The following is a 27,294-nucleotide window of genomic DNA, read 5'->3' as shown; positions in this document are numbered from 1 at the left end:
ACCACTAACTATGGATCACAGGAAGGCAGAGTGGGGAAGGAGTGAGAGAGGGAAGGAAGGAAGAGAGAAAAGTGCAGCTGATACTAAAATGTTAAATCCACTTGAGGCACCTGGGCGGCTCAGTCAGTTAAGTGCCAGACTCCTGGTTTTGGCTCAGGTCATAATCTCAGGGCCCTGATCTCAGAGCCATGATCTCGGGGTCGTGAGATCGAGCCCCGTGTCAGGCTCTGCACTCAGTGGGGAGTCTGCTTGAGATTCTCTCTCCCTCCCCTCTGCCCCTCCCACTCGTGCTCTCTCTCTCTCAAATAAATAAAGAAGTAAATCTTTAAAAAATTAAATGTCAGATCCACTTATTTCATCATGTAAGTCTCTTCACCACTATTAATAGCTGGAACATTCAGGATTCTGCACCCAGTCTTGCACAGACACTCTGACTAGTTCTGGGCACATGGTTGAGCTTATTTTCTTATCATCTGCCCTAGAAAAAGTGTAAGATAGACGTCTAAAAGGAATTTTCATTAATAGACATTAACAGTTTTGTCAACATACATTAACATTCTGGTGAACAAACGAATTTTATTTAATAATAGAGTTATCCTGTCTCTCTGACTTATGGTACCCTGTCAGTGAAACTGCAAGAGAACCAGCTTTTCTGGCAAAGAGTCAGCAGGTATCTACTCCCAGGGACAACTCCAGATGGTCCCGTCACTGACTCCTGAAAGCAGAGTTCCAGAGCAGGGATCCAAAGGTGCATGGGACGGATGCAAGTACTGCAGGGGTCTGTCACCCACTGATGCCATCTTTACATCCCTCAAACCCTTTATCCAAGGTCAGGGGGAATAATCCGGAAATGCAGAGTCCTCCACTTCTCCGCTGTGCTCAAGGTCCTCCCAAGAGCAGAGTCTAGTGCCCCAACGCCAAGGAGCAGGCACAGCTACTGCCCTGATTCTTATTTCAAAAAGTGTACGGCGTTAGGAAAAGGACATCTGCACCCGTCTTTTCCATGGGAGAACAGGAGAGCCAACCCAGTCAGACGTTAACCAGGCCCCAGCGTCACCACCGGGCCTCATTCACTCTTCATCAGAGATCTCTCATTTGAGGTACTTTTCTTTAGTCAGTGTGAACACCAGAAACCAAAAAGCGACAACTTGATATGGTTCTAATGCTTTATCCGACCTCCTTCCCCAAATCCAACCAAAACAGGACTTCTGTTTTTCCCCATTAATAAAAATCCTGGAATTCAGGGTAATACAGTTTTCCTTTCTAAAATGAGCCTGTATTTAGGTTCTGTGATTATGAGAGACAGCGGAACAAGATAGCCAGACTAAGGCTAGAACAGGGTTTTTTACAACTCAGTTTCTTTACCTGTGATTACATAGGTAAAACTCCACTGCAGGAAAATCATCTAAACGCAAGTCATCGCTTTTCCTTTTCTGTCACACACACCACCCGCAAACCCTGCGCTGCACGCACTGACCTGACTTTCTTGCCCTGTTCCGAGAGCATCTTCACCAAGTCGGCGATGGGGTACTGCGCTTTGGCGGCACAGAGCCCGTAGCCTGCAAAGAACGCGAAGCACACAGAAGAGCATGATTTTTATTGTGAAATCTTATGAACAATAATTTCTCCCTTGATCAAAACAGATTTTTATGCCAAAACAAGGCAATCCGTTAACAGGACGAGAAATGAAAGCAAACTTCTGGACTTTCTAAAATATTGGCCTAAATTTCAAATTCAAAATCAAATGGTCCCTCCTCAATCTTCTGCATTGCCTGATACTGCTGGGCACTCCCTCCCCACACACCACACCACACACACACTTGTATATGCACACATGGCTTGTGTAAACGTTGCCAAACTGTCTTCATACTTGGTTTTGAGAAGACTGCAGTTCCCTGGTTCCCCTCCTCACTTTGTTACTATTCTTCCTTGATATCCTTGAATAGATCTCCTTCTGTTCCCCTTTAACAATGAAACTCCCCAGGGCCTTGGCTTTGCCCCTCACACTTTCCTTGGAAAGTCTCAGCCTGTCCCTATGGCTTCGACAACCATCTGATGACTCCCAATCTGTGTCCAGGCTCAGCCTGTCCTTTGACCTCCAGATGGCATGTCCATTGTACTATCTCCACCTCAAATCTAGCGTCTCCTAAAAAGAACTCAAAAATTTCCTCCCCTGCCAAAAAAACCCAAAAGTGCTCCCTATTTCTGATGTTATTACAGGTATGACCACAAATTGCAGTCCTCTTCCTTCTCCTTTGACCCTACATTCTGTCCACTAACGCTGTACAATCAATCACGCTGTCCCCGATTTTCTACCCCCAGATTTCTAAAAACCAAGTCTCTCTTCAGGCTGTTCCCTCTCCTTTCCCCACTCCCAACACCATCTATCCTCAAGGCCCAAAACAATCCCTCACTTCCTGACAATCCATCTTGGGTTCCTCATGATTAACAAGAAAGTGTTTCTACACAGTCCAGTTTAGCCCTTATCATAACCTACCTTGCATAATTTATTGATCTGACTTCTTCCCTAGATGGAAAATGTCTAAAGGGAAAAGAGTGTGTCCTTTACATCTTTCCACCTCTACATTCCAGGTGTGTTTCTCACCAGGTAACACTAATGCCACCTTGGGTGAGACCATTCATGATGCAGGAATGTCCCAAGCAATACAACATATTTAGTGTGTCTGCTCCCACACACGAGTGGACAGTGAGACAAAAACCCAAATCCACATGTTTCAAATGCCTCTAGAAAACGACACTGCCCCAACTGAGAAGGGTTGCACCTGAACATTCAATTCTGCTAGTGTTTGTTATTTTCATCTTAGCATATAACGAACCAGCAAACCACCCACATGTCAAATCAATAGATTTCCTTTATAGAAAACTCTTATGATAACATGATAGAGTTAAAATCTTAATCTGAACCCAATATATTACCTGTAATATCACAGCATTCTGTGGTATGATTAAAGAAAAATGGAGCTAACCCTCAGAAAATTAGGGAATTGAGTCTGGGAGATGAAATGACTTGATCAATGTCATGTCAATAGAGCAAAATTAAGAACAAAAGTGAGGTGGTGTCACTGCCAGACCATGTTAGTATTAGGCCATGTTACCTCATCTTATTGGAAACTACATGATTCTTATTGGTTTTTTAAATATTCTGAAAAGAAAGAGATTAACACTAGCATTCACTAAGTCTAGATACTTTCATATACTATATCTAATTTAATATTGACAATAATTCCAAAAACTATCAATGAGGAAAAAAATCACCAAAACTCAAAGATGACTAAAATATGTGTACAGAATCACAGAAAGACATGGTGAGAAGGTACCACATCAATTTGTAAAATCACTATGTTATCCCTGAAATAGTAACCTAAGCTGAGGATTCTCAACATTTTTGGTAATCATGGGATTGCTTCTATGTTTCGATTACATTTTCAAAAATGAGTACATTCCAATTCAATTTTTTCCTACTATAAGAAACTGTATTAACATAATCAATTCCAACAGCTATTATAGGTTGTTTGCTTTTTTCTTTCTTTTTTTTTTTTTACCTGGAGTAATAATAATGTTATTAGCTTCTCGAATCATGTCAATTGCATTGTCAAGGTTGATTTCTGTATGTGTGCCAGAAATTTCCATGGGTTTTCCACCAGCTGTTGAAGTGGTACCATAGCCTCCAAGAATCACGTTAGCCAGGGAACGATTCATTGCCTGGAGAGAAAAATTATAGCTGTGAGAGTTTAATCCACGTAACTTTTTGAAAGAGGTATGAATCCTGTGTTATATGATATTCATAATGATTTTAAGAGGTTTACTTGATCATCTAAAAAATCTACAGGATCTATGTCATCACACAGATCACATCTATAAAGTCAACTGTACATAGATTATTTTCAGTAAAAGTTAATTTTAAAAAAGAATTTAATGGAAAAATACCAATCACATTAAGAAATTAATGAAAAATTCAAGTCCGATTATTACTGTCCGTGTACTGATTAAGCAAGTTCTACTTCCATATTCACATGTATTTCACCAGAATAAAAGAGAATGGGATCTATGAGAGCTTACAAGGTGACTACAAATGTGTTAGGCGAATCCTGCAACCAGCTGCAAGCTGTCAAGAAGCAACAAGGAGAAATTAAAGGAGAGCAATCCACAGCATTTAGAAGTCTGCTGCCCTCTGTCTTCAAGAAAAAAAGAAATGTGGGAGTTGATACGGTCTCATTTTCCAAATCAACTGCACAGAGCTCCAGGAAGCTGTAACAGAAGTGACTGGATTCATCATTAGGCTCCTAAAATATTTACTTCCAAAAAGGCAGATGAGTAAGTTCATACACTGTTTCATTAAAACTTACACCTGCCCTTTTAACTGGAAAAATAATCTCGGGAAAAAAATCAGAGGAATTCATGCTCATTTAGAATCATCCAATAATGTGCCACACAAACTCGACAACTGAAACGTGACAGTGGCGTGTGTGGTTTCTAAAACAGTTCCTCTGTAGACCTCTGGAGCTGGGGTGGTAAAAGACAAGACAAGAAGCTAGATGATTTGGGTAACCAAATGCCTTTTAAGATTTCAAATCACTGTACGTGAAGAAAGCAGTCATTTTACAGGATCACAACTGGATTTCTCACTTCAGAAAAAATTACGAAAAATTATTAAACACAATTTTAAGGACTATAAAAAACATGTCATTGATCCATTGTTTATACCGTGTAAAAGCTATATACGTGTCAATCTATCACTTTAAAAATTAAAAAAGACAATACTTTATTACTAAAGAACAAAAAGCACCTGAAGATTTTCAGTGACAACACACTGGGAGAAGAAAAATCATGACCATCCATCCAAAGACAGCCCAGCCTGCTACCATCTTAGTGGAGACACGGACATACACTGCGGAAGTGGGACAGAGGTGGAGTCAGGGAGGGAAAAGGAGCAGAGAAGATGAACAAAGAGCCATACCTGATGAAAGGCAGCATATCAGTAACATAAAGATGATGGATCAAAATACTGTCAGAATTTAAGTTGTCCTTTCGGCTGAAGTTCATTTCTCAGACACAACATTCACACTCTACAGAGCCCAAACTCCAGTAAACTGGTCTAAGATTATTACATACAAAATTAATACCTTTAGAATACTTTTATGTATTTATGAACAGATAAGAGGATCAGAGAAAAATCAATAAGGCTTTTAATTAGGTATATAGTCCCAATCTGACATGAAGATTCAAATTCTTAACCCAACCTCCTATACTTAAATCCAAGTTCTACTACAAATCCAAATAGCCATACCTGAGACTTCCAAACATTCAACATTTGTTGATTCTGATAAATCCTTTCTAGTTTTGAATTAGGAGATTCTAAAATTAAATTACCAGAAATATGTTCTACCAAATGTTTGCCTTAAAAACTGATTCAAAGGACTATTTCAGACATTCACATATTTCTGTTATAGATAACTTCTTTTAAAAACCCACAATGTGGCTCCATCACCTGCATCACACAGTCCTGCAGAGGGACAGATGACAGAGGGACATGATGTAGAGGGACAGATGTACAAGGATATGACCACTTTATTCTAACTTGGCTTAAAAGGAACCATTCTATACAAGAAATACAGATTCGAAGGGACATTACCACCTCCAGCAGCAATGTCTACAATAGCCAAACTATGGAGAGAGCCCAAGTGTCCATCAACTGATGAATGGATAAAAAAGTTGTGGTACATATATACAATGGAATATTACTCAGCCATCAAAAAGAATGAAATCTTGTCATTTGCAACAACATGGATGGATCTACAGGGCATACTGCTAAACGAAATAAGTCAGAGAAAGACAAATATCATATAATTTCACTCATATGTGGAATTTAAGAAACAAAACAGATGAACATAGGGGAAGGAGAAAAAGAAAAAAAAGAGAGAAGGAAACAAGCCATAAAAGACTCTTAACGATAGAGAACAAATTGAGGGTTGATGGAGGGAGGTGGGTGGGAAATGGGCCAGATGGGTGATGGGGATTAAGGAGGGCACTTGTGATGAGCACTGGGTGTTGTCCATAAATAATGACTCACTGAATTCTACTCCCGAAACCAATATTGCACTGTATGTTAACTAACTAGGTTTTAAAAAAAGCTTTTAAATAAGTAAATAAATAAATAAAAATAAAAGGAACCATTCTTCTCTCCCTATAAAACTGAATGGAGAAGAAAAGAATTTCTGAGGACATTTAATTAATGTTTACCCACTATTCTAAAGGCATCTTTGGGAGAAAAAAAGGGAACCACACAGTAGTTTAACAATCAAAGTCAACTTGTTGAACACATATCCACAATTATATCAGCATTAAGCTGATTCCATGTGGTCTCTTAAAAACTAAATTATTTTTCATCTCTGAATTTACCATTGCAAAATCATATTTTCAACAAATGTTTAGGGTTTAGGACTTTGTTCTGGGTTTTTTTTTTTTTTTTTTTTTTTGCTTGCTTAAGTGATTAATGAGACTATCCTGTGACCACTGATCCACAGATTGAGGAGTTCCCAGCTTCCAAGACAAAGTACTCGCAACACTGTCCAAGACTGTTTCTTTTAAGTTAGTAAGCCCTATAATGAAAATTGTATGCTACATTAAAGAGACCCTTAATTCACATAATTCCAAGCAAACTCTAAGAAAAAAATCTTAAAACAAAGGAAAGGTCATAAAATAAGACAAAACCAAAGCAATAATAACATATACTCTATTTACTATCATCTCTCATCTCAATGCTTTGTGGGTGCTGAATAATTGACTGCAAAGCAAAAAAAAAAAAAATTATTATTGGTTTGGCTTTGATCCACTTCGTTCTGTTCTATTTTCATTTGGAAACAAGTAACAAAGTGCAAAAATCAGAAAATTCAGTTTGAGGGGTGCCTGGGCAGCGCAGTCGTTGGGCGTCTGCCTTCGGCTCAGGGTGTGATCCCAGCATTCCGGGATCGAGTCCCACATGGGGCTCCTCTGCTGGGAGACTGCTTCTTCCTCTCCCACTTCCCTGCTGTGTTCCCTCTCTTGCTGGCTGTCTCTCTGTCACATAAATAAATAAAATCTTTAAAAAAAAAAAGAAAAAGAAAAAAGAAAATTCAGTTTGAAAATGCTGTCCCACTTTTGCAAGCCCTCTATTTCCCAGGCAATTTGGACATTATCTCAAGTAAATGGACAGTAAAATCATGAAGAGGTTAATGTCTATATGACACCTAGGCATAAAGTAAATTATTCATTTGAGCTAGTTGTCTGGACACTATTGACATTTTTCAGTTTCATACTGGATATTGTATAACCACAGCATGCGGCTAAGAAGACACCCAAAAGAATTTTTTGTCAGAACAAAAATTCAATTTTAGGGATTACTGATTAGCCACTCGGGGAGCATTCCATTCCATCTCACATAATAAAACCACTCTGTTCTGGTTTGGACTTGCGTGTTTCTTCAATAAATAATAAAATAACGAAGCTAAACATACTAGTATTATCAACAGATACTGATATATGGCAGTACATCTGTTGTCATAACGTATCCAGAGAAGATTCCAAAATATGAAATGAGCAAACAAATAAGATATTCATCTAATGTTCGTGTAATAATTATTATACTCATATGAGTGTGCCAGGTGCTCGGTCAGCCTCCATAAACACAAAGGCAAATAATCGACGGCATCTTAAAATACCTTCCTTGTAAAATGAGAATAATATTTCCTACCTCCAGAATTAGTGTGGGGATCAAATGAGCTAATATTTGTAAAGCGCCCAGCATTAATGCCTACAGTATGTTAATGTCTACTTCTATGCCCAATTACACGTGGCTATTTCATTTTTATTATTATTATGAACCACTCTGAGCTGCTAAAGCAACAGCTATGAAGAAACAATTTCTTATAATAAAGAAGCACAAGCCAAGAATCAATGAAGATTAATGTGAAAAGTCAGAAATCAGGGCAACTTAGAAGGAAAGAAAATTTCTATCTTCAAAATTGAAAAATACAGCAGGCCAGAGTTTGCTGTTGCCTTGTTTGTTTTGTAATAAGATGAAGGAAGGGAGAGTGTGCAGGAAAACAAGCACCCCACGCATCACTGGTGAGAGCTCAGACTGGAGAGTCCTTTGTGGAAATCAATTCATCGATATCGAAAGCCAACCAAAAGCCCCTACTCCATTCCTACAAAAATAATCAAAATGCACAAACTAATTATTAGTGTGAGAATTAAACAACGCAGGATATGTTTGAACATATGCTTACGAAAAAAGACTGGAGTTAGAATATTAAATTTTAAGAGTTAAGTGGTAATGGCATTACAAATGATTTATTTATCCTCTTCCACTTTCTTCCAAATTTCCCCACATTAAACACCTTTTATGATTGAATAGCATTTTTTTAAAAAAATTAAAGCTTCAACTGTCTTTGAATCCAAATTAATACAAGTTGCTATTATAAACAGAACATCCATCTGATCCAGTGTGACACGTATGGTCACAGACAGCTACAAGAATCCTTTACTACAGAGTACAGGAATAAAAAATAGCCATGCTATGTTGCCAGTAAACAGCATGCCTGAAGCGGTAGAAATAGAAAAAAAAAGAAAAAGAAAAGAAAAGAAATACAGAAAACAGATCGAGAAATATGAAAGGAAAGAATAAGAGAAAGATGATATAATTATAGAGGTACACACAGAAAAAAGTATTTTCAACAAGTGCCTCTTACTACCTTATTCTAGTTACTGTCATAGAACTGCTACTGTAAGTTTCTGTAGTTACTATAACCAAGAATAATAAAAGAAACTAGATGAAGAGGAAGGCGGGAGGAACTAAAAAAGGCACACACGAATTTGGGATATACTATTGATATATCTGAGAACCTTAGTAAAACCAAGAAAAAAACACTACGGGCAAGAAGGCACCTGTGATGACACTCCAAGAACTAGACACCGGTCCTCACCTCTCCCCATATCAGGATGCCACTGGCTTTGTTAAAATTCAAATCCTCTCATTTAATTTTAAAATCAGAATTTTGACTAACCACAAATTTAAGTAATAATGAGACTCTGCTGCCCCCTGCTGGTCATTCAAATTCACCAACTGAAGAAAAGTCTAAGGGTCTAAAAGTTCATTTTTAGACGCTAAGTGAAATAAGTCAGAAAAAGACAAACACATACGATTCCATTCATATGTGGAATTTAAGTAACAAAACAAACGAACAAAGGAAGAAGGAGACACGAACCAAGAAACAGACTTACAAGGAGCTGATGGTTACCAGAGTGGAGATGCATTGGGGGGATGGGTGAAATAGGTGATGGGGATTAAAGAGAGCACTTACCATGATGAGCACTGAGTAATGTATAGAATTGTTGAATCACTATATTATACACCCAAACCTAATATAACACTGTATGTTAACTACACTGGAATTAAAACAAAAAACTTTTTTTTTTAAAGTCCATTTTTAGAGAAAACTATTTCTTTTTTTTTTTTAATAATTTTTATTTTGTTATATACAGCCACTCTGGAAAACAGTGTGGAGGTCCCTTAAAAAGTTAAAAATTGAGCTACCCTATGATCCAGCAATTGCACTAGGGAAAACGATTTCTAATGCAACTGAATAAATTTTTCCTTCTTTATAAACATTTATTTTTTAGAACCCCAAAGCCTGAAACTTTTCAAATAGGAGACACAAACCTGCTCCTTTCCAAATTCCCTGAACGACTTGGGAGATTTCATTTTAAAACCTTTCCTTGGGGCTATAAAATCCTTTGTTCTACAAAATGGCCAAAGAAAACTAATTTCTTATTATAAAAAGATAACAAAATGGCCAAAGAAAACTAATTTCTTATTCTAAAAAGATAACTTAAGCATTCAAATTACAAAGAGATTTTCAATTAAAACATATGAGGAACTCTGAGTTATAAAATAAGGGGCTTTTTAAATATTGTAATAAAGGAACGGAGGTGGAAGAAGTATCCTTTCTCCGCCTGAACGATTAATCCGCGTAGAGTCATGTTCTGAGGTGACTCCGTTGCACACTTGTCCTTCCACAGCCATGCAGAACTATTATTTAGAAAACAGTATCACTTGAAAAAGTTTCCTAGTCAAACCTTTAATTATTTGCAGGATATCTTTTTGCCATCCAGAAGAGAACTGGAAACAAATAGGAAGCTAGGAAGTATTTGTTTTTTTTTATTTTTTTTATTTTCTTTTTTAAAAAAGATCATGCTGACCACAGAACTTCAAGATAGGCACCCTCACTGATCACCAGTGGGAGTATAAATTGGAGCCAGCTCTCAGGAAACAACACGGTAATAAGTAGGAAGAGCCGAGAAAAATGTGCAAACCTTTTTCACTTCCAGGAATCAATCCAAAGACAAAAACCAGAAATGCCAAAGATGTATTTATGTACAAAGAAAAATTAAAAACTCAAACATAAAAGGTACAGCATTAGGGAAATCTTAAATGAATTTTATATATCCATATGATGGATTTGTATGAAGTCCCTTAAAATGGTATCTAAAAAGCATTTTAAACAAGAAAATGACGAGACTAAAGTAAGACGAAAAGAATAAAACATAAAACAGTATACAATATGATCAGACAAGTAAATACACAGATATGCGATAGAGAAACAGAATAGAAAGAAATAAACCAAAATCTTAAGTGCTTATCTCCAGATGGAGGGAGTCAGGTTTTTTATCTTGATACTTAATTTTCCTAATTACCTATACTTGGGGACTTTAAAAGCAGTCTTGCAAATTTATTCAAATGAAATACTCCGCTATTTCTACTGAAGAAAAATAAGAACTGACATAGTCGTTTTTTTACTGCAAATAAAATAACAAACAGATCCTTACTTTCAGAACACCATTTCCTTTACGTTCAAACACCTGCTTCTTACCACACACATGATGTAGGACAGGATGGCGCCGGAAGAGCCTATGAGCGCCCCCACGATGGTCAGCAAGTTGTTGTTCAGCAGGAAGCCCTCCGCACACAGGGCCCAGCCTGAGTAGCTGTTCAGCACAGTGATGACGACGGGCATATCTGCACCCCCGATGGCAGCTGTCAAAGTCACACCCTAGGATGAAATCCAAAGTGGAAATCAAAATTAATGAAATAGAAATAAAGCCTCTGACACTGGACATCCTGGTTCTTAATCATTCTGGTTTTTAAATTAATATATTTACCTTGAAGCTCCATGGCTGGTAATGACCAAGTGCCTCCCGTCTGATCAATTCTCCCACAGATATAACAAGTGTAAGCACTGAACCACCTCCCCCCCACCCCAGAAATATCCCTAAGTCCCTAAAAGGCAGTGATGAAAAGCAGGCAGAAACTAGAGAGGGGGTCTGCACTTGAACAAAAATCACAGCACTGAGTGAATTTCCCAGTTTTTGTGGCATTAACGTCAGGACAGGTTCCCCGTGGTGCCAAGAGAAACAGCTAAATCCAAAATACAAGCCCAGGGGGCGCCTGGGTGGCTCAGTCATTAAGCGTCTGCCTTCGGCTCAGGGCATGATCCTGGAGTTCTGGGATTGAGCCCCGCATCAGGCTCCTCTGCTTGGAGCCTGCTTCTTCCCCTCCCACTCCCCCTGCTTGTGTTCCCTCTCTCGCTGGCTGTCTCTCTGTCAAATAAATAAATAAAATCTTTAAAAAAAAAAAAAAATACAAGCCCACAGTCTTGCTAGTTTGAAGATCCAAGGATAGTACTTAGGGTGACTACAGCAGCTAGAAAGTGAGAAGGGAAACTGCAGGGGAGCAAGCTAAAGAGAAGGAGGCCCAAATTCTATGTATTAACTCTGCCCAAAACTAGGGCTGACTCTTTAACTATGCATATGTGGGCAGACTCCAAGCAAACCTGCTAAGAAAAAAAGTAATAACAGATTTCAGCTGCCCCCATCATAAGGAAGCCAGGTTTGAAATCTGAATGCAGCCAAGTTAGCTGCCTACAAAAACAAATGAATAAAAAATAATGATCAATACTCTTTGGAGGAATACAACAGAACCCTAAGTCTCTCTAGTGCAACCCCAAATCACTAAACACAGGAAAGGAAAAAGAATGATGGGAGAAAGAGTTTTGCTTTTCATTCCACAAACACCTACATATTTTGAGTTTAAGATGTGAATGTATTCATGCACTACTTAATTTAGTCAAAAGCAATTAAAACAGTCCACAAAATATTTTATCTTACTCATTCTCATGTAAGCATAAAGTACCTCTTAAATACCAAATTCGCCTATTCTCAAAAACAGTAATTCTTAATGTTTTGCGTTTCCATGCTATTGGTTTTATTTTGAGACATTCTGTTTTATTGGATAAAAAAAATATCAAAACCATTTTTCTTTTGTTTAAAATAAAACAAAAATCAGTGCTATATAAGCGGGGGGGAAAAAATGGGTTGTCAGTAGTCATAAAAAGAATTTTAAGTTAATTCTCAGACTTTTTTTTTAAGTAGGTTCCATGCCCAGTGTGGAGCCCAACATGGGGCTTAAACTCACAACCCTGAGATCATGACCTGAGCTGAGATCAAGAGTCAGACACTTAACCGACTGAGCCACCCAGGTGCCCCGTACTCTTCAGATTTCTAAAGTTTCTCTATCAAAATCAGGCCTCTTAGGATTACATAAGTATCATTTTTAACACTGTAAATCTTGAATCAAGCAGCCAGTATGTGTTTGACAAGTGATTACTGTATGTCTAGTTTTGTGCTAAGCACTACAAATTATTTTAAAAACCTAAAACATAAACCTTGTCTACAATGTAGACTCCAGACTAGACAAACATGAAGGAATCTGTGAGTAACAGCTGTTTGCAAAGCATCCTCACTGACTGACATAGTAAAATGCTACATGGCGTAGCCTATAGACAACTAGAGAATACTGTACGTATCAATATACTAACTGCGAAAATGAGAGAGGGCGAGGAGGACCATACCCATCATGAAAGGCTTCGCTCAGCTCCCCCACTGAACACACAGGGTTTATTAGGTGCGTCTCATTTTACATAATTCTTTAACTTGGTATCATAGCTTCCACTAAATGAGAGCGCAACTAACGGGCTGGGAGTATCTGACGCTTATCGCAGAAAACCCAAAGCACTGTTTTGTGGGCCTTGTCACAATAAGTAGGCCCCTGATGAAAAGAATTGAAACACTTGGCTTTTTAAAATTCCCATTCACCAACACATTGATCCAGTGACAAGAGCCCCAAGCAATAAAGACATCACCCGGCAACGTTGAAAGGAACCATTCAGTGGTGAGAAAGAGTGGTTGTCTTCTTACACTTTTCTGTATTTTCCAGATTCCAAAAAGAAGAACATGTCACATCATTCTAAAACATGTTTATTCCATCAAGGGTCTTGAAATGCTAGAAGTATGGTTAGACCGCGCTCTTAACAAAACACTGCCCGTTCCTCACTGACGATAGCTTCCACCCCCTCACTTCTTACCATGACAGCAGAGAGAGCCGACACGGAACCCAGACAGGTAATGCCGGTGGTGAAGCTAGGGTCCATCATGAATGGGATTATCCCACCCACACTAGCAGCCAGCAGGCCTGCATTAAGTAAGTGCCTTCCGGGGAGCAGGAGAGGGGCGGATTTCAGGATACCTAGGACCAAGCGCAAGTCAATCAGAAGCTAGCACGTGTCATTACCCTCTTCCCCCTCACACACACACTCTTAAGTGTGCATCATTTAATCCTAAACTACCAAAATTAAATATCAGAATAAGAAAAAAAATGGTCCTGAAACATAAAAGCAAATTAGGGTTCTTACACGTAACAAATGTTAACAAAAGTAGGAGAAGTATGGCTCGACTTAACTGTTCTTTACTTTGATCACATAACAATTTCTTTACTCTTTGTCCTAGCATCTTAAAAAATTACAGTTTTCCCGTATGACCAACACAGAAGTTGTTAAGTGTGGTTTCATTTATTTAAAACTTCAAAACAGAGTCCTAGCACATTAGCATTTCTGATTCTATCAACTGAGCCCAAGGGAGCAGAGCCCTGGTTTGCTAGTTGTTTTTGAAAACAAAGCATGAGACAAGAGCATTGGAGGCTTGAAGTTCTTTTGTGATTTTTAAGTTTCATGGAAGTTCTCTATTTAATTTTAATAGCTTGATTACTCAGAGGCAAAGACCAGATTTTTATATCACAAGCTAGTTTTCTCTATAGACTCACTTAGTCATGAAAACACTGAAAACAGCCTCTTGTGAAGTTTGGGGTTTTTTCCCCACTTCTAGTCTCATGGCTGACTTCGGCAGCAGCAAGAGATGGCAAGCTAGAGCTGTAAAACGTGTGTGTGTTCAAAACACACACACACCGTATGGTGAGCACACACCTTTATTCAATAAGCTTCTCTTTGTTCTGGAAAATGTATAAAGTTCATTTCTGTGAACAGGCATCTCTAACTAAGGATCAGGAAGATGTTGTTCTGTTCACATGTATTATCAATTGTCAACTAGTCCCACCACACAAAGTTCTGTGCACTTATTTCCTGCACCAGCTGCCTGCTGAAGAAACAGCTTCGAAGCTTTGTCGGATCTGTGAGGATCAATGAAGGAAAGCAATCCTGATGTGGAGGCAGGGGTCTGAGTGCTGTACAAATTCCTCACCTAAGGGTTCTCCGTGAAGCCATTTTCGGAAATGAAAACGGACCCTTAAGCCCCCTAAACAATACTGTTGACCTCTCTGTTATGCGAATCACTTACCCTGCAGTTTTCCATAAGCAACAAGAGAGCCACTAAACGTGACACCACCGATGTAAGTACCGAGGTAGGCCACGACCTTGGTGAGGTTCGCTGCTGCGTCCGTGGCAAAATGTGGATATTCTATGATGTACTCAGCTATGCAGGTAAGCACGGCTGCCAAGCCCACTAAGCTGTGGAAAGCAGCAACTAACTGAGGTAAATCAGAAATCTGGATGCGTTTGGCAATTGTCAATCCTGTTGGGAAATGAAGGTCAAAGAGAAATTAAAACTTAACAGACCTTGGAGAAGCAATTACAATCAAGCCAACACTTGAATATTATTCAGCCATAAAAAAAAGACAGAAATCTTGCCATTCGCAATAATATTGATGAACCTTGAGGGTATTATGCTAGGTGAAATAAGTCCGAGAAAGATAAATACCGTATGACCTCACTTATATATGAAGTCTAAAAGTAAAAAAAAACAACAAACAAGGGCACCTGGGTGGCTCAGTCGGTTAGGCGTCCAATTCTTGGTTTCAGCTCAGGCCACAATCTCGGGGTCGTGGGATCGAGCCCTGCATCAGCAGGGAGTCTGTTTGTCCCTCTCCCTCTGCTCCTCCCCCTGCTCACTCGCTTTCTCACTCTCTCTCAGATATATAAATAAAATCTTAAAAAAAAAAAAAAAACCAAGCTCATAGGTACAGAGAACAGATTGGTAGTTGCTAGAGACAGGGGATGAGAGGTGGGCAAAATAGGTGAGGATTCCATTTACAAAATAAGTCATAGAGATATAATGTACAGCATAGTGACTATAATTAATAATACTGTATCACATATTTGAAAGTTGCTAAGAGAAGAGATCTTAAAAGTTCTCATCACAAGAAAAAAATTCTGCAACTGTGTATGGTGACAGATGTTTACTAAACATTGTGATCATTTAGCAATATATACAAATAGGGAATCATTTTGTACATCTGAAGCTAATATAATGTCAATTATATTTATTTTATTTCATTTTTTTTAAATTTTATTTTAGTTTATTTTTAGAAAGAACATACACATATGGGAACGGGCAGAGGGAGAGGGAGAGAGAGAATCTCACCACCTTGAGATCGTGACCTGTGCTGAAATCAAGAATCAGACACTTAACTGACTGAGCCACCCAGACACCCCAATTATACCTCAACTTTAAAAAAAGACCACATTTAAGGGTTTCCATCCTTGTCCCTAATAAGTATTTATCTGCTTCCTAGTATGGGCTAAATATTCTCTTACAGGGACTATAGAGAAAGTAAGGCTATGCATACCCTTTCGAAAATAGTAGGTTTTCTCAACACGCCCAACTCCAAAACCCCAAACACACAACACTAACACATGCCTCTTCCATCACAACCTGCAAATACTCCCCTAACACTTCAGATTACTTGAGGCTCCAGGGGCGCCTGGGTGGCACAGCGGTTAAGCGTCTGCCTTCGGCTCAGGGCGTGATCCCGGCGTTATAGGATCGAGCCCCACATCAGGCTCTTCCGCTATGAGCCTGCTTCTTCCTCTCCCACTCCCCCTGCTTGTGTTCCCTCTCTCGCTGGCTGTCTCTATCTCTGTCAAATAAATAAATAAAATCTTAAAAAAAAAAAAAAAAGATTACTTGAGGCTCCAAGCAAACCCTAACATTCTCCCCACTGCATGAATAACCCAAGCTCTCTTCTCCACAAGCCAACACTTGTTCCTGAGCACACAAGAAACAGCTGGAATATGAGGAAGGCCTGGGTTTTCAACTGGGTGGGTGGAGACCAAGTCCAAAGGTAAAGAAATGCAAATACCTGGGTAACAAAAGTCCAAATGAGGAGACTCTGAGAGAGCTACATGGCTCTAGGTAGGTGATAGAGAAGGGGTGCACCTCAGAATATTCGCTAAGATCTTGTCTAAAGGTCTTCCTGCCATGAACCTACAGCACATTCTCCTTCGTTCCTTTCCAAGGACTATCAAGAAAGGACACAGAGCTTTCCTGGGGAAGTATAAAAGGAGGCCTAAAGCTACTGTTATACTGGTAAATATACAACCACCAGCTCCTCGGGATAAAAATATGTGCATATATAAATATGTACATGAGTTTTTAATGAGACAAAGTAGCACATAATTTTCAAATAATAAAATATACGATACTCTTTGTGGTAAACTCCATATTGCCAATTGACTTTCACAGAATGCATTCGTTGACTTTTGCCAAACTCATATCTGTCACCAACCTAGTGTTTGCAACTGAGGAAATGAGTGTAGTTCCCACAGGAATGCTGGCTGACATTTTTGTTTGCATTAACAAGGAAGACAAAAGTGAAATGAGATACATGTGAGAACTTCACTCATTGTCAACAATGTGAACAACAGCTTGACTCTGATAATAGTTTTCAAATATTGGAAGAATATTTGCTCGATTTTCTGTGAGATTCACAATGTAATGGCTGCAGACACAGCACACATTAAAGTTTAAACTGCGTTATTAATATTTTCTCCATCTCTTTCTTAGGTCTGGACAATGAATGAAACAATAAATGAAACCCAGATTTGTAGCATTTGTTGATTTCCATGATGTAAATGCAACCACTGTGGTCAATTTCAAGCTACCAATACATGTCATTAAATATGGAGTTGGGAAGAGATGGACAAAAGTCCCCCTTTACACAATATTTATAAAAACAGATATGAGTAATCTCAAGAGCACAGAAAATAAAATCTAACAAATTAATTAGAAAGTTATGAATAATAAAATTAACTTTGTGTCTAATATAATGTATTTATTTTGGTGAAGAGTCATAGTTGGTATCATTCTCATTAAAATACAAACATTTTAAAACATTTCACATTGAATAAGTAGATCAACAATGTCCAAAGAGTGAGCTAAAAAATGGGCATGTGTTCCCATAAAGGCAGAATTCCACCAAGTGCTTACCAATGGTACCGCCCAAAGCCATGGCTCCAGACATCTGAGCTAACAATTCTGGGGACGGTTTTAGGCCTCCGAGGGTGGCTGCCAGGCCACCAGCCACCCCAATCATGCCCAATGCATTGCCAAGACGAGCTGTTCCCTGGGTGGAAAGGCCGGCCAGGGCACCAACACAGCACAGACCTGAGCCCAGATACATGATCTTTTTAAACGAAAGGGAAGAGGAGAGAGAGAGAGAGAAAGACTATCAAAACTTCCAGTCTATTAGCATAGGGAGGACTTCTCTTGAGGAAACATGATTTCCTAAAAACATTTTAAATTCAGACAATATAGGGACCAGTTGGACTTCTTCTTTGAATATTTCAATATATTTTCCTATCCATTAGTAATATTAACAAATTAAATACCTTAAATTGTACTTGTTATTATACCATTTATGTAAATTGGTTTCTTTTTGGATTTGACAGCATGCACAAATGCATATGAAAGTATCTAAATGTAAACAGAGTTATGATGGGATCTAGACCTGACCAAACGCTGTAAAGGAGCCAAGCCCTGAGGCTGTAGATACCAGGGACCATAACATACACTTTCCTCACGTCGTAAGTCAGTCCCATGAGAGTCACACAAGTTGAAAGAATCATCATCCTCATTTTTTAAAAGAGCAAACCAAAGCTTAAAAAGCTTACATAATTCTTCCAAGGTCACATGATCAGAAAATAGCAAATCTGGGATTCAGACATGGGTCTCTCTGACATACCACTCCAACTCTTCTCAAAAAAGATTTTGTTCACTCAACAAGAAATGTTGGAAACGGCAGAAACCAAGGGAGACATGATTTTTTCTGCTGTCAGAGCAATTGCAATCTCGTGATAGGCATTGAAAAGTGATAAAAAAAAAATACTGAGTTCAGAACAAAGTTGAGTCTCTATGATTATATTGAGACATGGAACTTTGGAAGTTCAACTTGATTATTTCCGTTGTTCCATATAACATTCATTTTTACACTGTATTTTTTAAATGAACTGACATAACATCTCCTGGTTACAAGAGATGATGCACTAAATTTGTAGGGGAAGAAAGTAAGTAGGAAAAGGACTAACAGTATTTAACAGAAGAACTGCAAATTCTGTTACTGATTATTTCACTGTATCCCTACAACAATCCAGCCAGGTACATAATAACCTTCTTGATACTTTTTACACGTCGAAAAACTGAGGGACAAACAGGTAAACCCATGTTAGCACATTCAGGTAGCAGGCAAATCTGTTTCTAGAATCCAGGGTCCTATCCCCTACATAGAAATCCTCTATTTGACCAAGCTGTTTCTAGAGGTATTACTGTATTTGCTTGATAGAGCCTGAATTTTGGTAATGATAATGTTAAATCTAGTTGGAAAGAAAACACGGTGGCAAAATAAAAATTCTCAAAACAGCCTCTTACTTGTTCAATGTTATAACCACTGTAGAGAGCAGCTAGATATCCTCCAACGAAGGTACCCGCAGGGAGCAGATACACGTAATTGTATTCTGGGGGATCTGTGGGACGCTTGAACATGTCCAGCATTCTCTGGGTCACCAGAAAGCCGCCTTATCAAAGTAAACATGAAACAGAAAGAGGTATTTGAGCAACATGATTTTTAAACCAATACAATTTTTCTACTTTAAGTACATCTTTATCACCTAGGGATAAAAATATATTTAGAACTGCAAAATTAAAACTTATTCTATCACTCAAGCCAGTTTCATTGAAGGTGGGGAACCCTATATTCAGGAAGAAAACTTGCAGTTGGAGTACAGAACCAACTATTTCTGCATGACTACAAGCAAACAGGCATTCAAGCAGCTTGGGAATGCAAAAGATCAAAGGCTACTATTTTTTTCCAATAGGGTATACTGTTGGATAAACCTATAACTAGTGATAAAAGAAAAAAAATGCCACATCAACAGACACCAGATTCCTTAGCCGCATTAACTAATTTTTAGCTACAAAATAGCATCAAATGAGTTGACACAAGTGATGTGCTAGGCTTTCAGGTTTCGGAAACACAGGCTAGGACAAGGCAAAGGCTAGAATTTTATCTAAAAGCATACTCCTTTTCAGATGTGATGGTGATAGCTACAAGTCAACTTAATTCAAAACTATGCAATCAATAACCTCCAGCAAGACAATCATTTTGCTTGTTTATTTGGGGGGCACTGAGGGAGGGGGTGTTCTTTTATCAAATAGTTTCTAAAAATTACAGATGGGCAAAATAATTTTTCTTCACAGAGAGCATTTATGGTCTGAGTGAAACAATGTTTAAAGGCATAGTTAAATTCTTAAAATCCAAATGTCTAAAGAAGTCCCAATGTCTATTCTATATGGATTTATATTTGCTTCTCATGTCTCCATTAAAAATAGCACTCTAGGGGGGCGCCTGGCTGGCTCAGTCAGAAGAGCATGCGACTCTTGATCTCAGGGTTGGGAGTTCGAGCCCCACGCTGGGTGTAGAGCTTACTTAAATAATTCTTTTTTTTTTAATAACACTCTGGGCTCTCTCACCACCACTGCCATCGTACCTGCAATGTTGACTGAGGAAATAAACGTAGCAAGAGCGGCAAGGCCCTGAGAAGTTGTGGAAGGATACAAATGTCCTCCCATCAGTGCCAACCCACCAACTGCAGTCAACCCTAGGAAGAAAGAATCAAGATGGTGAATAGTTACAGAGACAAGGCCAAACAAAATGTCACAGCTGTAGGATCTCACATGGACAGACACAAAAGAGAAAGTTCTCACGCACCATTGTCACTGAAGTACTACTGTGGGCAAAGAGTTAACAAAACTTTTTCTCCTTCTGCAAAAAATTTGGCCTTCCTTTAACTTTCTAGCTCTGTTCCCCTGGTAAAGATCTAAATCAATAATGTTTTGGACAAGAGGTAAAAAGGGACCGTGGGTGGGTAAACTGTTTCTGAACTGGAAGGAACTATGCATGAACTATAAATATATGATGGCAAAGCCATGACTTTGAGCTTTCCAGAGTACGGGGCCCCTTGGAATTAGCCAGGTTCCCTGCAGAGCTGCTGGCAGCTGTGGCGAGAGCACCGGCAGCACGAGGCTTCCAAGCCAGGGCAGGCCCCACCCTTGGTCAATGTGGCTCTCACTCCTCGGATCTGAGCGTCACTGGGGGCCAAAGAGAAGAGCTCCTGGGCAGCTGTGTGGACGCTGCATGGACCACTGCGAAGACTCGCACCGGTCCGATGCTCGGCCGACGCTCGGCTGCCCTGGCTGGCCAGCTTGGTTTCCTGTTCCAAAGGCTTCACAGTGAATCTGATGACAGGCCTGGCCTACTTACCGCAGACTTGCTAGGCTGAATGTTTAGATGAATCTGTGATTTTAGAGGAAACCTTTCTCTAAAGGAAATTACAACTGAAAGAAAGAACAATGGTTCTGCACTGCTTGAAATGGGAGCAGCCCGAAGGCCTGACACGTTTGCTTGGCCCCTCACTTCTAGCCCCACCCTCGCCCCCTCTGGGAGCCCAAACCGCCAGAACCACCACCTCAGAGGCCAAGCCATACAATTTGTAAACAAAGACTTTGGAAACCTCACTGAAAGCAGTTGGAGAGCTGAATAAGCCCATGAAAACCTAAAATGAGGGAAAACAAGAGAGAAGCAAACCTGAGATTGCATTAGTCACAGACATCAGTGGTGAGTGGAGAGCAGGGGTCACTCCCCAGACGGTGTGGTAGCCCACGATGCCGGCCAAGCCAAAAGTGGTCACCATCTGGGAAAAGGCTAAATTGGGTGCCACGATGCCCAAACCCAGCATCCCAGTGAGACCTACAGAAAGAGAAGACTGTGAGCTGACATCCAAATATCTCAAGATTAAAAGCGCACAAAGCCATACACAAACATGTGAAACACTCAATGCTTTTAAATTCTGCACCCAATAATGAGTTTGCCAATAATGAGATTTTTTTTTTACACATTTCATGATGGGGGGTAGCAGGGGAGGTTAAAGGTATTATGAACGAAACTCAACTTCCTGACCACCACCTCCCAAAATAAAATAAGCTGTAAAGATCTAGTAAAATTTATGAGTCACCTTAATAACAATTTCCCCATTGTCCTCTTCGCTGTTTTGACTTTCATCGACAATGCCACATGTGTTTATACAAGCACTTTTGTTCCAGAATTACAGACCTACACAGGATCTACCAGAGCATTTTCTACTTGGGCAAGATGCGACCTTTACAAGACAGGACTTTTTTGAAGCCAATTTCATGTCACTCAGCTTTGGCTGAGGAAGAGGGATTTTAAAAGAGTAGGAAGGATTTCATTCACTCCAGCACCTCCCCAAAACATATGGCCTCTACCGCACCCCCACCCCCCGGGACAGAAGTTTTGCAATTGCTCCTGAAGCTGGCCTGGACTGCTGGCCAGGGCAGTCAGCTCCAGCCTCAACACCAAGTCAGCAAACAGGATTTTACAAAGAAGAGGAAAAAAAAAAAATACAAATTAAATTAAGAATGTGCAGAATACAAACAGTCAGCTCTGAACATGCATCTTTAATTATTGCCTTTCCTAATAGCAAACATGTGGATGGCTGTTCTGCACAGAAGGAAGGGTTACCTAGTGGTCAGTAAAAACAATGCAATTGGGGGACCAGGGAGCTGGAATTCAACTTTCTTGAGCAAGGTACGTTTTTACCCCCTTGATATGAAGTATTTCTTTATAAGTGGCACAGCTAGAACATCTAGGAATTGACGTTAACTTTACTTTAGATCATGTAGTAAGACTGCAGTTTTAATTTATATTTCCCTACCCACATATAAAATGCCCAGGGTTCCAATACATGGCCTGTTAACCATCTGGAGGGAGAATAGACAGAATATTGTTTTGTGTTCTAGTTAAACATCAGAGAAGCTGTACAGAGTTGTGGTTAAGAACATGTTTTCATAAGCCAGACTGCCTAGTTCAAACTGTGGGTCTACTGCTTGCTAGCTGTGTGATCTCAGGCAAGTTACTTAGCTTCTCTGTGCTACAGTATTATCATCTGTGAAATTATTAACCCTCTCTGTCCTCATCTGGAAAAAGAAAAGAATAATATGCCCACCTCACTGAGGTCTTGTAAAGAGTAAATAGGTTAAGGCATACGAGGCATTTAGCGCAATGCCTAGCATTCATTAAATGACCACATTAATCAAGCAGCACTAAATTATCATAATCTGGAGTCCATTTTTTGTTGGGCATCTAAGATAGAAATCACCTATCTAAAGGTTTTTTTAATCAACTCCTTAGTAAACTAATGTCTTTTCTATAGTATATTTAATAATGTCAAATGTGCTATTTTCACAGTCTTTCTAAAAAAGGAAAGAGAAAGGCAGAGAAAAAAAGAAAGGGAAAAGAAAGCAGATCATAGTCTTTGGAGAATGCTATTCAAATAGATTCCTAACGCACACATAAAAGAAAAATACTTGTTTTTATTATAAAGGAGGAAGTTTAAGGTAAAGAAAAACAAATATAAGGCCATTCTTTTATTCACTAAAATATGCTCTCATATCTATCAAAATGCAATAAACCTTAATGAATGAGAGAGAAACCTAGAAAAATAAACCATCATATGTGCCTCGCTATATTTCCTCACGAATCACAAAGAGAAATGGAAATTTACAATCCTTCCAAGAATCCTCTCCAGGTACAATATGATAATTTTTTTTTTTTTTTAACAAGTAAGAGCAAGTAGGGACACTGCCCCCATTTATTCACCATGTTCACAATGAGAGGCTTTTAGTCATTTTGCTGAGACTTGCTCTTTATTCAAGGAGAGTTACATATTTCTCTTTCGAACATCTGGGCTCGCATGGGAATTTGGAGAATGCTGAGGCTACAAGAATTGTGTGCCTTGTGCTGGTCCTTAATTCTTTATAGTTTGCTTTTGTTTTGTTTTTGCTTTGGCTCCAAGTAGATCTAAATATTTTTAATTTATTCGGTGAGAGAGAAACCAATTTAAAACCAAATGTCCATATTTCAGACTCTAACAATTCATAACCAGAATAACTATTTACCACTATTTTACAGTGATTGTTTAATGTTTTCATAAGATGAACTAAAAAGCAAAGAATTTGTGTTAAATTGTAAAGAAATGAAAATTTAAAAATTGAATTTTTTTACTAGGTGAAGAACTTAGGATGTCAGACAGTCAAGGGCCATCCCTGTCTCCTACTGTTCATTCTTCAACGCAAACATGTGGTTCCCCAGTCTTACCCAGCCTCCAGATGACCACAACTGGTGTTTTATGCTCGTAAAGATAAATAAATAACCACACGAATAGGCACTTAACACCAGCACGATCCGATACACACCACTGCTCGATATATTTGCTGTAAGATTAAACTCTTCACAGCTACATTTTAAATGTTTTCTATGAAAAGCATTGACAGCCCATCTATGCTTCCACACACATTCACTGCAGTACCCAGCGAGCGCCTCTTTTCTCTGCCGTCAGCCATCAGTGCAGCCTCCAAGGCCGCGGAGGTGAGACTAGTAACACGTTTACGAAAACTTGTTTCTAACAGGCCCACCTCCTCACGGAATCCAAAGGAAGGCAACAGGATCTCATTCACTAATTTTGACAATTAATGAATTTCTTAAAAAACCCAAACAATCAGGACTCAACCGTCATGAGTGGGGGTCCTCACCTGCTGTGTATGCAGAAGCTGTGGTCATCGTCTTCCTGAAGGGGGTGATGGTAGCTGCCTTCTCAGCTTCCAGCTCAGCCACTGTCTTCGGTTTTACTGGGGCACCTTGAGGAATATTTTTCGGGGTGGGAGCGGGGAAAATCACTTTGCCATCCTAATAGAAATTAGAAAAACAGAAATTTTTTTAACAGTCAATCCAGCATTTCAAAAACACAGAAGATAGTGATTGTGCTGGGGGGAAAAACAACTGTTCTTTTAAACATAATTTTTTAAAAGATTTATTTTTTTAAGCAATCGCTACACCCATCGTGGGGTTTGAACTTACAACCCCGAGATCAAGAGTGGCATGCTCTACTGACCGGGCCAGCAAGGTGCCCCTTAAATATAATCTTAAATAAATTCATGTCATTTATAACTTATTTTATATAAATATGTGTGTACATATACAATGTTTGTTACACATGCAGACATAGATACATAATTTCTATGTGCACAGAACACATATGGAAAAACATAGATCGATCTGCTAAAAGGAGATAGGTGGGGCAAGGGGAAAGTTTGATTTTTACTTTGTTCAGTTCTGGTTTTTTGTTTTGTTTGTTTTTGTTTTTCAAAAGCAATACATATTTTGGGTGAGTTCATATGTATCTAAGCCTTTGTGATATTTTTCTTTAAGTCATTGTGCATCTCTAAACACTTTTTGTTGGCATAAACCCAACACATCAACCCTTTATTAGTTTATATCTCAATTCCAAAATAGGTTCCTTCCATAAACAGAAATCCTAAAACACATTTCTAATGAAAACTCAGGAAGGAACAAGTCTCTTGACTTACCTTCATCACTACAGTTCCTCTAATGACATGACCTATTGTACCAAAGTCAAAGTCGTCTTTCACTTCAAAATAAAAATTATCTTTGTCAGGGCTGATGGCCTTCAGGAGCTTGGTGATGTTGTTGGAATACAGGGTGCTGGCCTGCGTGGCCATTCGGCTGGGAAGGTCTGTGTAGCCTATGTGAGTAACTCCCTACATGAACAAAAATACAGTCAGAAAGGTCTAATTCTATCTGTTCACATTCCTTCTAGGACACTTCCCAGTCATAGCCAAGGCTAAGTAGTGAAATTATATACCTTTATAAATATAGACACATCTCACAAACAAATATAGATTTCAAAAACAGCTTTCAATGTGGCTGTTTTCAATTTAAAAAATTTTCAGGCCTCAGTTCCTCTGAGTACTTAAAGGAATAAACAGTCCCCTACAAATCACTAAAGACACGGGAGCTGGTCCACAGATAGAAGCAGCTGCTTGCTATACCTTATGAACATAGAGTTCTCCCGGCTTAGTGGTTTCAAAGTTTCCGCCAGCCTCAGCCGCTAAATCCACAATGACCGAACCTTCCTTCATTGACTCAATCATCTCCTTACTAAATAAAACTGGAGCTTTTTTACCTAATAAAATCAAAGAGAACAGTACAAATTATATTATACTTTTTTAAACTCTATTTCCTAATTATTACAGTAGTCTCTGGATACTCAAAAATGCAACATCTGAAATTTTAACTCTTTCAAGATACCCCGAAAGTCCATCGCACAGGTGAGACTGGTCATCCTCCTAGGAAGAAACAGAAAGTATGAACTGCAGAGCCAATATGCAGGAGGCATCCTGCCGTTTACTCAGTCGGCGTGGAAATCTCAGCACTGCTCTCCCAAACTGGTTGACATCCCGGACCACTCGTGAAGACATAAACATTTTGCCTGTATTTTTTTTTTAATGTCTAATGGTAAGCTATTAAGGAAACTATGTGCACCTGAGCTGGACAAGTCACAAAGATCACAAATGTCAAGAGAATATGCGATAGTAATTTATGAATTACAAAATTGAATATTTCCAAACATCTTAACAAACTTCACCAGATTTTCCCACATGGTATATTAATCTACCTTCATTTAACACAGGATAACTTCAAGAAGAGATGGGGAAATGCCATGAAATGAAAACAGTAGGAAATCCCAGTTTGGACTTGGGATTAGGAATCACTCATACACTTTTATTCCCCCTCATCGGTATTTATTCTGCCTCTGAGGAGTCAAGCCCTATACCTGCTGCTCAGAATATACCGGCAGATAAGCAGAAGAGATCCCAGTTCTTCCGGAACACTTGTCAAGCTAACATATATAGTTACACTCAACGGGGCCCACACTGTCAGTATATTACCATGTTCAAGTTTCACAGAATAATACATACCTACGCCAAAAGACAAAGGAAATAAACTTGTGAGATCGGTAGTAGGAAAGCAGAGTTAATAGCCTAAGTATCTATCTCCTCTTTGAGAAAGTTTTCAACTCTGTGTTTACAGAATTTTAGTAAAAACACTATCAATTTTATAAATGGAAATTAATATAAACTAAAATTTGCACCATAATAATCTGTTTTTCAATCGACTTGATTAGAATACATGTGATTCAAAAAAGAAAAATAAAGATTTGCAGCACGTGGAAAAAAAACGTTATAAAGGTTAATGGAGAAGAGGCTGTAGACTAGAGAAGAGGAAGGGGATGATTGTAAACACCTATAAAGTAGACATTGGCACTTTAAATTTGCCAGTTTATGTGGATGAGACCATATGATCCATAGTTTGAAATGACTGCAGAGCTCAGCAACATGACCTTTTTTTGAGGGGGTGGCGAAAGTCCCCAGATCTATGTTGTTTGCATCCCCAAAATCTCAAGTTTGAGTAAAGTTTAAATATTCAAGATGGTTTTGTTGGACTGTAGTGGGGAGAGTACAGGAAAGGAATATTTCCAGAGAATTTTGAGAAGTGATGAAACCACTAGGACTTCAAAGTGTTGTCTTTGGGGGAAAGTATCTCCTCATTCTTGCTCTTCCATGGAGACTGAAAAGATGATCGAACAAACCACGGGGCAGCTCGCCCTGTGTGGCTGGAGC

The 27,294-nt window shown here is 39.0% G+C and overlaps 1 protein-coding gene across 4 annotated transcripts in view; it reads right to left on the bottom strand.

Annotated features, from left to right (window-relative positions):
• NNT (nicotinamide nucleotide transhydrogenase) overlaps positions 1–27,294 on the bottom strand; it is an 88,344-nt gene that overhangs the window by 19,245 nt on the left and 41,805 nt on the right. For all 4 annotated transcript variants that reach the window (XM_026506927.4, XM_026506929.4, XM_026506926.4 and 1 more), the window contains exons 8-19: positions 25,663–25,796; positions 25,180–25,371; positions 24,346–24,499; positions 21,323–21,484; positions 20,226–20,336; positions 19,108–19,253; positions 17,671–17,866; positions 14,743–14,976; positions 13,479–13,639; positions 10,929–11,108; positions 3,564–3,723; positions 1,478–1,559 (exon numbers count right to left, since the gene is read on the bottom strand). In XM_026506927.4, coding sequence (XP_026362712.3) covers positions 1,478–1,559; positions 3,564–3,723; positions 10,929–11,108; positions 13,479–13,639; positions 14,743–14,976; positions 17,671–17,866; positions 19,108–19,253; positions 20,226–20,336; positions 21,323–21,484; positions 24,346–24,499; positions 25,180–25,371; positions 25,663–25,796 — 1,912 coding nt within the window. The remainder of the gene's footprint in view (positions 1–1,477; positions 1,560–3,563; positions 3,724–10,928; positions 11,109–13,478; positions 13,640–14,742; positions 14,977–17,670; positions 17,867–19,107; positions 19,254–20,225; positions 20,337–21,322; positions 21,485–24,345; positions 24,500–25,179; positions 25,372–25,662; positions 25,797–27,294) is intronic.

The sequence above is a fragment of the Ursus arctos genome, unplaced genomic scaffold (assembly GCF_023065955.2).
Source record: "Ursus arctos isolate Adak ecotype North America unplaced genomic scaffold, UrsArc2.0 scaffold_15, whole genome shotgun sequence".
Taxonomy (NCBI): Eukaryota; Metazoa; Chordata; class Mammalia; order Carnivora; family Ursidae; genus Ursus; species Ursus arctos.
The sequence above is the reverse complement of the archived record's forward strand: the minus strand, read 5'-3'. Positions and strand labels throughout refer to the sequence as shown.